General features: G+C 54.0%; 2 protein-coding genes across 4 annotated transcripts; both read left to right on the plus strand.

Annotated features, from left to right (window-relative positions):
- Nucleotides 1-5,553: 5,553 nt before the first annotated feature.
- Nucleotides 5,554-8,003, plus strand: KCNA7 (potassium voltage-gated channel subfamily A member 7). The gene is made up of 2 exons (XM_036885603.2): nucleotides 5,554-6,186; nucleotides 7,157-8,003. The coding sequence occupies exons 1-2, from the start codon at nucleotides 5,632-5,634 to the stop codon at nucleotides 7,970-7,972; spliced, it is 1,371 nt and encodes a 456-aa protein (XP_036741498.1). The 5' UTR covers nucleotides 5,554-5,631; the 3' UTR covers nucleotides 7,973-8,003.
- Nucleotides 8,004-10,830: 2,827 nt separating this feature from the next.
- Nucleotides 10,831-14,573, plus strand: NTF4 (neurotrophin 4). 3 transcript variants are annotated; one of them, XM_057493107.1, is made up of 4 exons: nucleotides 10,831-11,888; nucleotides 12,197-12,422; nucleotides 12,839-12,967; nucleotides 13,590-14,573. In XM_057493107.1, the coding sequence occupies exon 4, from the start codon at nucleotides 13,602-13,604 to the stop codon at nucleotides 14,232-14,234; it is 633 nt and encodes a 210-aa protein (XP_057349090.1). In that variant the 5' UTR covers nucleotides 10,831-11,888; nucleotides 12,197-12,422; nucleotides 12,839-12,967; nucleotides 13,590-13,601; the 3' UTR covers nucleotides 14,235-14,573. The 3 variants fall into 3 exon arrangements, with proteins under 3 accessions (XP_057349090.1, XP_057349088.1, XP_057349089.1); XM_057493105.1 differs by having other exon boundaries at nucleotides 10,847-11,888; nucleotides 12,839-12,962; XM_057493106.1 differs by lacking the exon at nucleotides 10,831-11,888 and having other exon boundaries at nucleotides 11,991-12,422; nucleotides 12,839-12,962.
- The last annotated feature ends 1,039 nt before the right edge of the window (nucleotides 14,574-15,612 follow it).

The raw sequence follows: 15,612 nt of genomic DNA on the forward strand, positions 1-15,612 counted from the left end.
TAATAATAATGATCCTCACTCCTAGATTTGTAGACTGGGTGATTTGAGCAACTGGGTGATTGATGGTACCACTGATTTCGAGAGGGAATATGTGGGGAGGGTGGGGTAACTGAGGAGTTCTGGGTTCGGACATGCCAAAGACATCTGTTTGACATTCAAGGAGAGCTATGGAGTAAAAGTTGGGATACACAGCAATCACAGAGGAGTTGGGAGCCGGAACCCCAGAGCCGGGAGGCACTGGGTAGAGATGGTATTTGAAGCCATGTGATTGAATGAACTCAGCTAGGAGACGAGAGGAGATGGAGAAGGGAAGAAATCTGAGGATGGAGTCCCAAGACCCTTTACTATTTAGAGTTCAGATGAAGCAGGAAGACCCAGCAAAAGAGATTGAAGTAGGAGTAATAGAAATAAAGGAGGCAAACAGGGGGAGTCAGGTGTCCAGGGAGCCAAGAAGCAAAGGGCTTCAAGAAGGAAACAGTGTTCCTTGCTGTTCCAATGCTGCTGAGAAATGCAAAAGGAAAAAAATAAGGACTGAGGTTTGGCAACCACAGGTGACCTTGAAAGACAACAGGAGATGAAGTGGACTCCTAGATAGGGAAGTCTCCTCAGGTGGGGAGAAGTTTTGCTGCAAAAGGAGTAGAGCAAAGATGACAAGAGCAGGAGAGGGAAGTGGAGTCAAGGAACGTTTTTTTGTTTTTCCTACAATAGAAAAGATACTAAGAAAGACTTTTAACACAATTGTCCCTGACGGCAAAAAAAAAGTTAAATATACACTTACCATACAACCCAGCAAACGCACTCTTGAGCTACACGTTCTAGAGGCCTGAATATCTATGTTCACACAAAAACATACACGTGGATTTTTATAGCATCTTTATTCGTAGTCGCCAAAGACGAAATGTAATTCAAATGGCCTTCAGACGGTGAGTGAAAAAACAAATAGGCAAATATCAGTGCCCTGGAATATTACTGAGTGTTAAGAAGGCAAGGACTACTGATAGCTGTAAGGGGGGTGAATCTTTGATGCATTACATGAAAGAAGCCAGATTCAAAACACTACATGTTGTATGACTTCACTAATTTGACATTTTGGAAAAAGCAAAACTAGAGGGACAGAGGGAGAGAAGTAGTTTCCAAGATCTGGAGGTGGGGGAGGCGGCTGACAACACAAGGAAGGAGGGAACTTTGGGGCAGTGGTGGAACTGTTCCATGTTTTAATTGTAGTGGCCGTTTCGCGACTGTGTTCATTTGCCAAAACTCACAGATGTGCACGCTATAAAGGGTAAATTTTATTGTATGCACATTAAACCTAGTTAAACTTGACTGAACAAAAAAGATGACTCCCCCCAATATTCATTCATTACAAAGGGAAAAAAAATTACTTTACAGTGGAAAAACCTGACAGACACTACCCTAATTTATGTTCACACAAAACATGTACATGGATTTTTTATAGCATATTTATTCACAGTAGCCAAAGACAAAATGTAACTAACCAAGTAATCAAAGTTAACATCGCCTTTAACGAGACATGGTAACATCATGTGCCCCCAATATGCTGTGATAAGGGGACCTCACCTCTGTGGCATTCTCTTCCCTTTTCCACCCCCCAAAGCTCTATAATCTCCAGCGAATCAAGATAAAACAACAGATAAACACACACTGAGGGACAATCTACCAAATAGCTGACCAGTAGCCTAGAATCAAAAGCGTTGAAGTCATTAAAGATAAGGGAAAAGTAAGAAATAATCACAGGTTGAAGGAAACCAAGGAGATATGGCACCTACATGCAACGTGGTACCCTGGAATGCAGAAACACCATCAGTGGGAAAACAGGCGTTGACTATCATTTAGTCAGTAGTATTGTACCAATGTCAGTCTTTTGGTTTTAACAACCATGGCAGTGGACGACACTGATATGAGGGGAGCTAGGTGATGTCTTTGCAACTTTTCTCTAAGTGTAGAACTATTCTGAAATTTAAAGGTTTTTCTTTTAAGTGTTCCTGTAACACAGGGGTGATACTGAGGAACAACAGAGGCTGTGTTAGTTTTCTAATCATTGACGGTCATCCAGTTCTGTAGGTCAGAAGTCTAACATGGGCACGTGGGGCTGTGGTCCTTCTGGAGCCTCTAGGAGAGAATTTGTTTCCTTGCTTGCCTTTTCCAGCTTCTAGAGGCCTTCTGTATTCCTTGGCTCAAGGCCTCTTCCTCTATCTTCAAAGCTGGCAACATAGCTCCTTCTCTCCTCTCTGATCTTTACGTCTATCCTCAAATATTCCTATGGATCTGACCTTCCTGTGTCCCACTTATAAAGACTCTCTGATTACATTGGGATCATCAGATCACCCAGGATGCCCTCCCCAATTCAAGAGCCTTAACTGAATCACACCCACAATGTCCCTTTTGCCATATAAAATAATATACTCAAAGGTTCTTGGGTTTAGGACATGGACACCTTGCAGGGGCAGGGGGAGAGGAATCTCCGTCCTTCAAACTGATGACACAGGAGAATTAGGAGTGATGGCAGGAGCAGAGACCGAGGGTGGAACAGGCAGACGGGAACGAGGACACAAGATGTTGGTCTTGGATTTGTGGGGTGGGGGGTGCATGAAACGCAGACTACCTGGGCAGCTGATAGAAGGGGCATTGGGAAGATGAAGTGTTCTGGTAGCTTCTGTTTTCAGCAAATGAGAGAAGTAAATCAGCTCACTGGGTCAGGATGCTGTGAAGGATCTGAGAACAAAGATGGGTAACGGCTGTCTTGGGGAGGCAGAGGGCACACTGATGAGGGACATGTAGCAGGGTGGCAGGCAGGGTTGGGATTTGGGGTACAGCCCCCCTGGAAAGTCACTGAGGAAGACAGAGGATTCACTAGGATTAGGGTTTGGTCCCAAGAATGCAGGGGGTTCTAGGCAAACGAGTACAGATGCAAAAGGGAGTGATTTTATTAGACTGTGGAAGCAGGGAAAGAGGGAAGGGAGGGCAGGTGGGAGCAGACAGAGACAATGGACAAGTGTCAGGGCCAATGTATCAGTTGTTGGAAAAAAGGAGAACATAGACAGAGAATGAGATAGTAGAAATAAAGAGTGGAAGGTGGGGTGTAGTTCCTGCTAATGACAAGGACAAGAGTAGGACTGTGAACATGAATGGTGCAATAGGGGGTGACAGCTAAGGGATGCAGAGTTCCTTTGGGGGGAAACAAAACATTCTAGATTGATTGCGCTGAAGGCTGAGCAACTCTTAAGAATATAAGAAAAGCCACTGTGTTGTACACTTTTAATGGGTGACTGGTACCTCAGTAAAACTCTCACACACAAAAAAGAAAGTGGGTAGCTGGGATCAGGTGGAGAGCATGATCAATGGAAATGATGGGCTTGGAGTACCAAGTGGCCACGTTCTGGTTATCATTACCTCGCTGTTTGTAAACACCAGCCAAAGGCTGCAGGCTGACGAAAACAAAGATCATTGGTGTGGCTCACAAATCTTCAGTCTGGGCATGGGTTTCGGGGGAAGGCTTCTCTCTGCCCCAGCAGCATCCGCAGGGGCAGGAGGACGTGCTTCCGAGATGGCTCAATGACATGGCTGCAGCTTGGTGCTCGGATCAGCTGTGAGTTTAGCCAGGGCCGAAGGCCAGCAGCCTAATGGCCTCTCCACATGGGCCTCAACATCTGGCTTGCACATGTGTCCCAAAGAAAAGAATGGGTCAGAAAGTTGCCTTTTATGACCCAACCTGGGAAATCACAAAGCGTTCCTTCCAAGGTGATTTGTCAGTTGAAGGAGTCATCAAAGCCCTGGGCATGGACTGCACAAGATAGGGTGTGGCAAGGTTTGGGGCTACCCTATAGGACAAGAAATATAGTCCTTTTTGGAAAAAATCCAGTGCAGGCCAGATTTTGGTAGGATCATCTACAGGGATATTGAAATTACTGAGAATTATGACAGTAGTTGAGTAGCAAGCCAGGATCTAAAGGCTTCCATGACAGAGTGGGAGCAGCCAGAAGGGAAAGAGATGAGTTCATTAGGGAAGGATGGGAAGAGGTGCTGCACTGTGGATAACTTGGGTTTCAAAGGAGTTGGAGGAGGAAGAACTGGAGATGACACAGAGGAGTACCTACCTCCAGACTCAGCGGTAGAGGCTGTAGGAGGCAGGGCTGCAGGGAGGTGGGATCAGCTCACACCTCGAGTTCAGAGGCCCCCAGAGGGGTGTCTTCCTGGCCTCTGAGAATGACAGACCTGAGAGAAGGGGAGCAGGGACTCAGAAACAAGGAAGGGTGAAAGATCATGAAAGAAACGGCCATAGAGAGATGGAGGCAAGTGACCCAGAGAGAGAGAAACACAGAAATCCAGAGGGATGGTGACACAGCATCCCCGAAATAAATTATAGACAGGAAAAGAGAGCCAGAAATGGGAGTTTTAATCTTAGTGTTCCTCCTTTCCCCCAGCAGAGGGCGCCCGGGATCCCATTCCTGGAGTCCGGGTAACAAATCACCACCACTTCTCCCCAAGCCCATCAGATGGGGCTATTTTTATGTGGTGTCATAGGACACCAGTGGCTGGAAGGCCATCGTCTGTCCTTTGGTCCCTTTGAGTGACCCTGCGGCATCTCCCAGCCCACCCCAGACCTGTTCCTGGCAGGCCCAGCCTCTGCACTATTCAGGGATACAGCTCAGGCCTGGCCGGGTCTCAGAACATCTGGTGCAAAATCCAGGTGGAGACCCAGGGAGACCTTGGCAAGGAGACTGGGTGCGGGGCGCACATGCTCATCGTTTGCGGGGACTAGAGCGTCCCCACGACAGGGCAACCACCTGGACAGTGGTTCCACCTGGTGGAACCCAGCAAGAGTGATGGTCAGAGAGAGACTCAGAGATAGGGCTCTGGACACTCTGAGTGCTCCAGAGGCCCTGAGACAGAGACTCGCAGTAATTCAGAGATACGGAGAAAGATAGAGACCCAAAAGGGGAGCCCCTGAGAAACCCAGAGACAGAGACACAGGGGGTTAAGAGATAATGCGAGAATAAAGACCCGGAGAGACAAGAATCAGACAGAGAGGAAAGACAGAGATCAAGGGAGACAAGAAATAAATAGAAACAGACCCGCAAGAAACAAGTCAAAACAATGATCCAGAGAGACCAAGACAGGGGCTAACAGAGACCCCCGACAGAGTCCCCTAGAACGGCAAAACTCAGGGATAACTGGCCCCTATAGATACTCAGATACATCCCCGGCAGAGAATGAAGGGAAGGCAGCCAGACGCAAACATTCAGATAGGCATAAAAAAGAGACGATACACACACAAGGAAACCAGGAGGCCGAACAGAGATCCTGGGTGATAGAGACAGACAGGCATTAGGGACCCGAAAGCGGGATGGAGGCGGAGAAAGCGCAGCGGGGCAGCGGGGTGGGGTGGGCGGGAGCCCCGGCAGAGGGCGCGCGGCCGCCCTCTGCCCCGTCGGGGTCACGGCGCCCCCTCCCCCTTGCCCTGGCCGGAGGGCCGGGCTATTTTTACGCGTGGACACCGGACACCAGGCTGGGGCGGCGGCGGCGGTGGCCGAGGCGGGGCCGGGCCGGGCCGCGCCGGGTCGGGCGTCGGGGCCACACGTCCGTCCGCGGGTCGCCCGGGCTGCGCGCGCCATGGAGCCGCGGTGCCCGCCGCCGTGCGGCTGCTGCGAGCGGCTGGTGCTCAACGTGGCCGGGCTGCGCTTCGAGACGCGGGCGCGCACGCTCGGCCGCTTCCCGGACACGCTGCTCGGGGACCCAGCGCGCCGCGGCCGCTTCTACGACGGCGCGCGCCGCGAGTACTTCTTCGACCGGCACCGGCCCAGCTTCGACGCCGTGCTCTACTACTACCAGTCCGGCGGGCGGCTGAGGCGGCCCGCGCACGTGCCGCTCGACGTCTTCCTGGAGGAGGTGGCCTTCTACGGGCTGGGCGCGGCGGCGCTGGCGCGTCTGCGCGAGGACGAGGGCTGCCCGGTGCCGCCCGAGCGCCCCCTGCCCCGCCGCGCCTTCGCGCGCCAGCTCTGGCTGCTCTTCGAGTTCCCCGAGAGCTCGCAGGCTGCGCGCGTGCTCGCCGTCGTCTCTGTGCTCGTCATCCTCGTCTCCATCGTCGTCTTCTGCCTCGAGACGCTGCCCGACTTCCGCGACGACCGCGACAACCCGGGGCTCGCCGCTGTCGCTGCAGCTGGCCCGGTGAGGGGGCGGGGCCTGGGTGGAGAGAGGCGGGGTTGGGAGCACCGGTTGGGCGGGGTCCACCGGAACCTGACCAATCATAAGGGCGGGTAAGGGGCATTGGTGGGCAGGGCCTCTCGGGAGCGCGGGCCTGGGCTGTAGGTGGGTGAGGCGTGGGGGGTCTGGTGGGGACCTGGCCTGGGCAATCACAGGTGAGATGAGGGGCTGTGAGAGGTGGGCAACGCAGCGACAGGGCCTGACCTGGGGACTACCCTTAAAAGCTGGGCTGGGGACAGACGGGGCCTGAGGATCCGAATGGGACCTGCCCTATCAGAAGGCCGGGTTGAGATAGGCGAGAAACCCTGCTGTGGAGGGCAGGAGGGCATGTAGGTTAAGAAATAGAAGCTGAGGGGGAAAGGAGGGCCTGAAAAACTGGGGGTCTTGTGGCTGGATGTACCTAACGGGAAGGATGGGCTGGAAGTGGTGAGAGCCCGTGCTTGAAGAAAGGGAGTTGGAGACAGAGGGGTGAGGGCTGAGGGCTGCAGTAGGAAGAATGGATCACAAAGAAAATCTGGGGAGGGTGGTGGGAGGAGGGGCCCCAGGGGTTGGCTACAGAGAAGGTCTTTATTATAGTCTGGGCTGGGGTTGGAGAGGGCAGGGCACAGGGAATGGGGCCAGGGCAGGGACTCTCCCCCTCTGGAAAGTCAATACTGGTGGTGGGATTTGGGGAGCGGTAAGGTTGAGCCCCACTCAAGCATCATTTCAGGAGGCCTCGCCAGTGAAAGATGAAGGGCCATAAAGTCAGCTGTCCAGGGATGATCGTCCAGGTCCTGGGAAGGAGTCTAGGACAGCTGGGTCACTGGGGGCCTGGGGGAGCAGTGGCTATTGACCAATCAGTAGAGAACTAGTTGGACATTTGAACAACAAATATGGCCATTCCAGTGTGTCCCAGCCCTGGCATGGGCCTCCCTGAACCCGTTCCTCCCTGCAGTTCCCCCTTCGTCTGAATGGCTCTAGCCCCGTGCCTGGACAACTTCCTCGGATGCCTTTCGATGACCCTTTCTTTGTGGTGGAGACACTGTGCATCTGTTGGTTCTCCTTCGAGCTGCTGGTGCGCCTGGCGACCTGCCCGAGCAAGGCAGTCTTCTTCAAGAATGTGATGAACCTCATCGATTTTGTGGCCATTCTGCCCTACTTTGTGGCGCTGGGCACTGAGCTGGCCCGACAGCGAGGGGTGGCCCAGCCAGCCATGTCACTAGCCATCCTGCGAGTCATCCGATTGGTGCGCGTCTTCCGCATCTTCAAGCTGTCCCGGCACTCAAAAGGCCTGCAGATCTTGGGCCAGACGCTAAGGGCCTCCATGCGTGAGCTGGGCCTCCTCATCTTCTTCCTCTTCATCGGTGTGGTCCTCTTCTCCAGCGCAGTTTACTTTGCTGAAGTTGACCGGGCAGACTCACAGTTCACCAGCATCCCTGAGTCCTTCTGGTGGGCGGTGGTCACCATGACCACAGTTGGCTATGGAGACATGGTGCCCGTCACTGTTGGCGGCAAGATCGTAGGCTCTCTGTGTGCCATCGCTGGTGTGCTGACCATTTCCCTGCCTGTGCCAGTCATTGTCTCCAACTTTAGCTACTTTTACCACCGAGAGACAGAGGGTGAAGAGGCCGGGTTGTTCAGCCATGTGGACACACAGCCCTGCGGCCCACTGGAGGGCAAAGTCAATGGGGGATTGGTAGATGCTGAGATGCCTGAGTTACCACCTCCACTCTGGGCCCCCCCTGGGAAACACATGGTCACCGAAGTGTGAGGGACAGTTGAGATCTGCACGACCTCACATTTCCTTGGAGGGAGGGAGGGAGGGAGGGAGGGATGGAAGGGAAGGTTAGGGGGAGGGCGTTAAGTTTAGGAAGAACTAGGTTAAGTGGTAATGAGTTGGGGAACACTGAGTCTTATTGGGTCTGGAGTTGTGTTTAGTGGTTCTGTGGGTACCTCCTTAGGTGACAGTGAATGGCAGTGGGTTACACTGAGTTCAGGGGAGACTCCATTGATTTGTCTGTGACTCCACTGTTTTGGGCTGTGCGAGGCTTGTGGAGCCTTTAGGGGAAGTGTTGAGATGAGTCTGGTCATCTAGTGTTGTGAGTTTTTTAGGCCCTGTTGGGTTGGGTTGTGAGTCTGGGTGAGTCTTGTCCAACTGTACTGTGCAGGATTCTATGGTTTTAATGAACCACCTAGGGCCATCTTGAATTAAGTTAGGTGGTCACCCACGGCATAGTTGGGACTGATTGTGTGTTCATGCATGGTGTTGTGGAGCTGAGTTGAGACATGTTGGAAATGCTGTGGTTTTGTGATTCTTCTAGGGTTTTGTTATTTTAGGTTCTGTGAACTTGTGAGTCATGTGGAAATACAAAGAGTTGAGTGATAGAATGTGGGCTTTCTAGGTCATGTTGAGTTAAATTGGGGCTTGGATATATGATTGTATGAGTCTTTTAGGGTTCTGTTGGGTTAAATTGTGTAGAGTTCTGTGGCGGGAAGTTTTTCCAGGCTACATCAGAGTGAACTGTATTGAGTTGTATAATCATGTGAGTCTCACAGGGCCAGTTCCGTTGGGTTGTGTGTCTGAGTCTCATAGGGCCATGCTCGTCTGAGTTCCATTGAGTTGTGTCATTGTGAGTCCTATAGAGTTGTTGGGTTGGTTTGGACTGTATGTACGGGCTCCATAGGGCTATGTTGGTTTGTTCTGCACTTAGTTGTAGCACCAGGACCCGTGGAAGACAACAGCACTGGGGAAGAGTCCTGTATCAGGGAGTGAGTGTGGTGAGGACTCTGGGAGACAAACTGGTTGCCCAGTGTCACTCACTCACTGTAAGTGGCAGGGCTGAGTCAGTATCCATTGATTTGGTTGTTCGTGTAGCGGGCCTCTGCATGAACCAGGAAGATGTAGATGCTCCTTCTGTTTACCCCACACCTGCTTCATTTTGCCATTCAAGCCCCCTCTCCATCTGTCCTCCCTTATGGCTTTACTTTGAGACATGGAGATCAGAGCCACAAGGGTAGGGGAAAGGGAGAGAAACCGTGTTTGTCCAGACACGATAGGGGGACAGAAACCCAAAGGAGAAAGACAGAGACCTGGGGAGGGAGGGGCGCCCAGAGAAAGGAGGAGAGACTAATCCAGAGAAGAGGGGACAAAGACCCAAAGAGAGAAGAAGGGACTCAGGGAGAAGGAGACAGAGACAGAGACCCAGAGGGAAGGGACAGTAATCCAAAGAGAAGGAGACAGACACCAAGAATGGGGGGCTAGAGACAGGGTAGGGGCCAGGCATCCAGAGAGAGGGGCAGAGATACAGAGTTGGAGACAGACCAGAGCGCCCCAGAGAAAGGGAACCAGAAGAGAAAAAGGTAGAAAGCCAGTGCCCCAAACCCAAGAGAGAAACAGTCTGTATCCCATGACATCACAAAGAGATCCCGAATCAGGGCACACCACCCCGTTCTCCTGCGGTTCAGGAAAGCTGCCACACAAACAAGGGGGCCCACTTGATTTCCCAGGGGAGAAACCCAGAGTCTTCAAGCATGGGAGTGGCTTCCCAAGGTCGTGCCGCATGTCCCTGGGGTCAGGACTTGTGACAGGCTGCCTGACCCCACACATCCCACCAGCCTCCTGTTGCACGCTGACCCCCTGAGTCCTACATCCTCATTACTCACAAACAAGGAAACTGAGGCTCAGAGGGGATGTTGTTTTCCAAGGGCAAGAAGGTAAACATTTTCAGATGTCTTTCAGTTCTAAAAGGGCATTTAAGTAGGAGACAAGAGAATGGTAAAATCACTTACACATATAGGGCTTCCTATGTGCCAGGCATCATTCAAAAGGACTTTACTTGTATTAATTTATTAAAACCCAGTCAGTGGTTTACAGAGTGATGGTGGTGTTATTTTTAGCTATGATCCCCCCCCCCTTTTTTTTGGGTCAAATGAAATCTTACTTAGAAGAACCAGTGTGACACATCAGAGGGGAACTGGTTTGAGGGGAACGCACCTCTTATGGCGTCCCTCTTGGCAACTCAGAATGCAGCTGAGAAATTCAGTTTGGAAACCCCTGATTTAACCCAGACACCTTTTTATACAGAGGGATAAAAGAAGATAGAGTGTGGGAAGAGTCTGATAAAGGTTGAAAATACTAGGACCTTTAGGTACTCACTTCCCTCCCAAACGGAAAGGCACATCTGGAGACAGAAATGGAGACAGACCTCCTCGCAGTGAAGAGACCCAAAGAGGAAGAGACATGTGCAGAGACAGACCAAGACCTGGAGAGAGCACAGAGACACCCAGGGGAGAAGGGAGAGCAGGAGGAAGGAGGAGCAGCCTGGGAGCGGGTAAGAGGTCCAGAACGGGGAATGGGAGAACAGTGAGAGCGGGTGGGGGACAGGGACCCACAGAGGGGCCTAGAGACTGATTTCCAGTTACTCTTTGAAAACTCGCCTGTACTACCCAATAAGAGACTGGAAGTTATAGACTCTCTGTCTGGGAGTGGGACTTGTGGAGTGCTTAGGGATGGAGGGAAGTGGAGAGGTCAGGGAGGTGACCAAGTGGACACTCAAAGACTGGGAAGTGCCCTTCCCCACACCCAGTAAACAACTGCAGCCGCCTTCTATGTTGCCTTGGCTGGGATGGGGAAGAAGAGAGGGAGACACCCTAATCCGGGGACACCCTTCCTGCCACCTTGCCATGCTATATTTAGGCTGGGGGAGGGGTATGGGATGAGCCCCCCCACACCAAGGTGGGTGTCAGCTTTCCTCCTGAAAATAGCTCCACGGGAGGGGTGAAGGGCCCAGCGTAGGACTGTCCCCAGACTCCCAGTCCTGGAATCTCCGTCTGTCTTAGTGTCTCTCTCTCCCTCTGTGAGTCTCTGTCCCCCTTTTGGGGTCCTCTCCCTGGGTCTGTGTTTTTTCTTTTTCTGAGTTTCTGTACCCCTTTCCTCTTTCTGTAGCTCCTCTTCTGTCAACTCTTTCTCTAAGCAGGTCATTCTGTTTCCAGATCGTATCTTTATCTATCTCCGAGTCCTGCAATACCTTGAATTTCTCTTATCTGAGCTCAGGACAGACCCTCTCCCCAGTCCCCACCCAGGAAATTCCAGCAGAGAGGACTATGTGGGAGAGCCCCCCACATCCACTGTCTCCCTGGGCCTCGGGCCTTATCGCTGCCCAAGGCAGCTGGTTAATGTCTGGCCTGGAGCTCCTGGGAAAGTGGGATGAGAGCAGAGGGTGGGAATCTGCTGGGGGATTGACACTTAATTGGCAAAAGAACGCAAAAGAATCTCAGGCCCAGACTCTTGGTTCTGAGGAAGGAGGGAACCGCAGGGCAGGACTCCTGGGTCTGAGGGAGGTGGGGTCTGCGGTCCCTGGTCTGAGGGAGGAGGGCCTGGGGTCCTGACTCCCGGGACTGAGGGAGGAGGCGGCTGGCGCCTGGCCTCCTGGGACCGAGGCGGGCCGAGGGCTGAGCAAGCCAGGCCGGGCTTCCGAGGTCCCAGCACGCGCGTGGAAGGCGGGGTCCCCCGGCCCCTCCTCCGCCGTCGGGCGCCGCCCCGCCCCCGCCCCCGCCCCCGCCCCGGGCCCTCCGGAGCGAGTGCGGCGAGGAGCCGGCGGGCGAGCGGGCGTCCTTGCAGCCGGCGGGCAGGAGGAGGAGCCGCCGCCGCGCCCGGGGCAGCCCGAGAGCCGAGGAGGGCGCCCCAGGTAAGAGCCTCCGTGCCTCCTCCCCCGGGATTCCGGCGTCCGGGTCGCCCTGCCCCCGGGTAGGGAGGGACGGGGGCGGGGCCGGCGGGGGCGGGGCTTGGCGGAGGAAACTGAGGCAGGAGGGAAGTGTCCCAGACTTGTAGCCCTTGCTCCAGGCGGGGTCTCACGAGTCCGGAGCCCCCGGCCCAGATCTTCTGGTGGAGAAGGGGCCTGGCAGTCCGTATTTCTAAGTACCTGGGGAGGAGAGTCCTGAACTCCAGAAACTCCTGGGTCTGAGCGCAGACGGTGTTGGGGACCCGGATTCCTAGGTCTGCGGGGAGGACGCTGGGCGCCTGGACTACTGCACCTGAAGGAGGTCGCTGGGGGTCTGACCTGAGGGAGGAGGAGGCGGCTGGGAACCAGCGCTCCTGATCTGAGGAAGGAGGCAGCCGGAGACCTACACTCCCGGTCCTAGTTGGGTCAACGTGCGCCCCACACCCCTTCACACCCCGCTCCATTTCCCCATCTCCGAGCCAGGGCAGGCAGCCACTCCAGGTATGTGCAGTAGAAGTCTTGGACGGGCCCTGGCCTGTCCTGTGAGGCGAGAACATTCCAGGAAGCAGCCACGGGGACCCAGAGCTTCTTGAGTGTGGGCCCTCAGGGACCCGGGGGTCCAGACCAGCCCCGCCCCCCACGCCCCCACCCGTCTGGGAGATGAATGGGCCGAGAAGGATGTAATCTTTTCCAGCCTCCTCCATTCTCTCTTCTCCCCTCCCCTCTCCTCTCCCCATCTGCTTCCCATCCCAGCTAGGAGCCATCACCTGGGCAGGGCAGGGGCCTCTGGGAAGGGGGCGTGGCCTTGACTTTTGGGTACCCTACACTTTAAGAGGAACACTAGGAGAGAATGTACAGGGTTTCAGGCCCCCTCCTCCACTTGTCTATATAACCTGCCTCTTCCCGTCTTTCCCTAGGTGGTTGCCCCCGCCCTCTCCTGAGATGTCAGGAAGGAGGGGGCCACCTGTGTCCCCCACAGGGGCTCCCCCGAGCCTGGGGGCCCCCGGCCCTGGAGCTCGGAGGTGGAGGAGGTGCTGACAGGTCTGGTAACCACCTGCTGCTTCCCAGTCCTCTCCATGCCACCCTTTCCCAGAACCACAGGCTTCCAGAATGCAGAGAAATTGCAATGTCCACGCTCCCACCAGCATCTCCCAGCCCCAGGCCTATTTCACAGACAGGGAAACTGTGGCCCACCTCAGAGAGGAAATGTCTTGCCTTCTCAGTGGCAGTTTTGAGCTGAACTTGGATCTCACTAGGATTCCAGAACATGGCCTTTTGCAGACTTTTGGAACCACAGACCTCCCCTCCAGGCTGCCGACTTAGGGTTCCCTGAGGATGCAGGGGCAGGATGGCAGAGTGGAGTTGCTCAGACAGTGTTTAAGTCCCACATCTGCCGTTTGCTGACTGGGTGCCCTGGTGCAAGTCACTAACCTCTCTGAGCCTGTATTTCCCCATTTGTTGGCTATTATTAGTAATAGTAGAATAATTATGATTCATCTAGGAGTTAGCATTATCCCAGTCCTAGAATATAGGGTGTCACAAGGTTCTAGTACACAGGCGTCCTGATGGTTCTGGCATGCAGGTTCCCCTGGAGTTCCTCCCAACTTCTGCCCCCACCACACTCTGATTTAACCCTCATCTCTAACCCCAGCTTCCCTCTATTCTCAGGTGCTCAGCGAGATGCTCTCCCACCTTTCATGCTCCCTCCCCATCCTCCTCCTTTTCCTCCTCCCCAGCGTCCCAATGGAAGCCCATCCCCCACCGTCACCACTGCCCCCGTTTCTAGCCCCAGAGTGGGACCTCCTGTCCCCCCGAGTAGCCCTGTCCAGGGGCACCCCAGCAGGACCTCCTCTGCTCTTCCTGCTGGAGGCTGGGGCCTTTGGGGAGCAAGTGGGCAGCCCTGCCAACCGCAGTCGGCGAGGAGTAAGCGAGACAGCACCAGCAAGTCGCCGGGGAGAGCTGGCTGTGTGCGATGCAGTCAGCGGCTGGGTGACAGACCGCCGGACGGCTGTGGACCTGCGTGGGCGCGAGGTGGAGGTGCTGGGCGAGGTGCCTGCAGCTGGTGGCAGTCCCCTCCGCCAGTACTTCTTTGAGACCCGCTGCAAGGCTGACAGTACTGGGGAAGGTGGCCCCGGTGGGAGTGGAGGGGGCTGCCGGGGCGTGGACCGGAGGCACTGGGTATCTGAGTGTAAGGCCAAGCAGTCCTACGTGAGGGCGTTGACCACTGATGCCCAAGGCCGTGTGGGCTGGCGATGGATTCGGATCGACACCGCCTGCGTCTGCACACTCCTCAGCCGGACTGGCCGGGCCTGAGGCCCATGCCTGGGAACTAACTGGGTGGGCAGAGGAAGAAGAGCTGGATGCTGAGAGACCTCAGGGTGGCCTGGCTGCTCTGGGCCCCAGTTTGGAAACTTTTCAAATGGTTTCAAAATCCCAGCTCTCTTGATGTTGAGAGCTCAGTTCATGCCAGACAGGTGGTATCTCTTCGGAAACCAAATGGAGTTTTGAAGGATGAAAAGGCATTCTCCTGGATCAAGTTGAGGGTGATGATGATTATGATAATAGCCAATATTTTCTGAATGCCTACTGTTTATTAGCTCTAATACACTTGTCAGATCAACTCGGGTGGATCTGACCATCAGAGGCCCTCGGCTTCTAAGTTGCTGACCACTTGATCTCAGAGGATGTCATCTTGCCCACTCTGGAGAGAGTGCTAAGGAAGGGATGTGTCAAGAAGTGGGTGTGGGGGCATAAAAACTGGACCGTGTAAGCAATGATCTGGGAGCTGGGGTTTGAATGAGAAATCTCACTTGGTTAGACTGAGCAAGTGTTGGCTCAGATTGTTTTGTTTTGAGGTAGAGAGCTACCCAGCATAGTAGGAGCACAAGCAGAGTTGAATGATACGTGGTCAGAATGCTGGAGTTTGGCTCTGGTGGGGAGTTGGAGTCAGGTTCCTACGGCCTTCCTTGTCCGACCTTTATTACACATAGGGAAAGAAATAGTCCTTAAAATTGTCTAACTTTAGTAGGGCATGAGGTTCTGGCCAATTGGCTTGCTTGGCTATGATCTGGGGTCATGTGGACACTGAAAGACCTTGAGTGGACTAAAAAAATCCAACAGGAGGAGGGGCCCCAGAAGCCTGAATGAGGGGGCCAGGCCACATAAAGTAGCCTCAGTTTCCTGGTCTGAAGAATGGGTCAGTGAGATGAGCTAATGAGCAGCGGGGGAAGGAGGCAGAGGCCTTACAAAAACATCTTAAGAGTGAGGAAATGACAAGAGAAGTCACGGGTATACCCCAAACCCTCAGGACACCTCTTCATGTATCACCACTCAGTATGCCTGTTGCCAACACATACATGCAGGCTCTTGTGTGCACACATCCTTTTAGGACCAAATTTGGGTTAAGGATATAGATGTCCTTCATCCGCCACCAACACAGACTGGGCCCCTGGAAAGGACAGGGGTGGCAGGCTGGGCAGGGACTGGCGGCCTCTGTTCCTACATCGCTGTGTCATGGATTTGCGGTTCCCTTTTTTGTCACCTCCCACCCAGTCTCTTGCTGTCTCTTATGTTTCTAGCTCACTGCCTCTTACCCATTCTTGAGTGTCTTTCTTTGTCATCAGAGCTCTTTCCACATCCCCTCCCCTCTCTTTTTTGCTAAGTCTTTCCCTGTGTATTTTTCTGTGGGTCT

The sequence above is a fragment of the Manis pentadactyla genome, chromosome 15 (genome assembly GCF_030020395.1).
Source record: "Manis pentadactyla isolate mManPen7 chromosome 15, mManPen7.hap1, whole genome shotgun sequence".
Lineage (NCBI taxonomy): Eukaryota > Metazoa > Chordata > Mammalia > Pholidota > Manidae > Manis > Manis pentadactyla.

Excerpts from the sequence above, each read along its gene's own strand:
- NTF4 (XM_057493107.1), top strand. The coding sequence starts at position 13,602 with ATGCTCTCCCACCTTTCATGCTCCCTCCCCATCCTCCTCCTTTTCCTC.
- KCNA7 (XM_036885603.2), top strand. The coding sequence starts at position 5,632 with ATGGAGCCGCGGTGCCCGCCGCCGTGCGGCTGCTGCGAGCGGCTGGTG. Across the intron at positions 6,187-7,156 it reads CTGTCGCTGCAGCTGGCCCG|TTCCCCCTTCGTCTGAATGG; the intron begins GTGAGGGGGCGG and ends TCCTCCCTGCAG.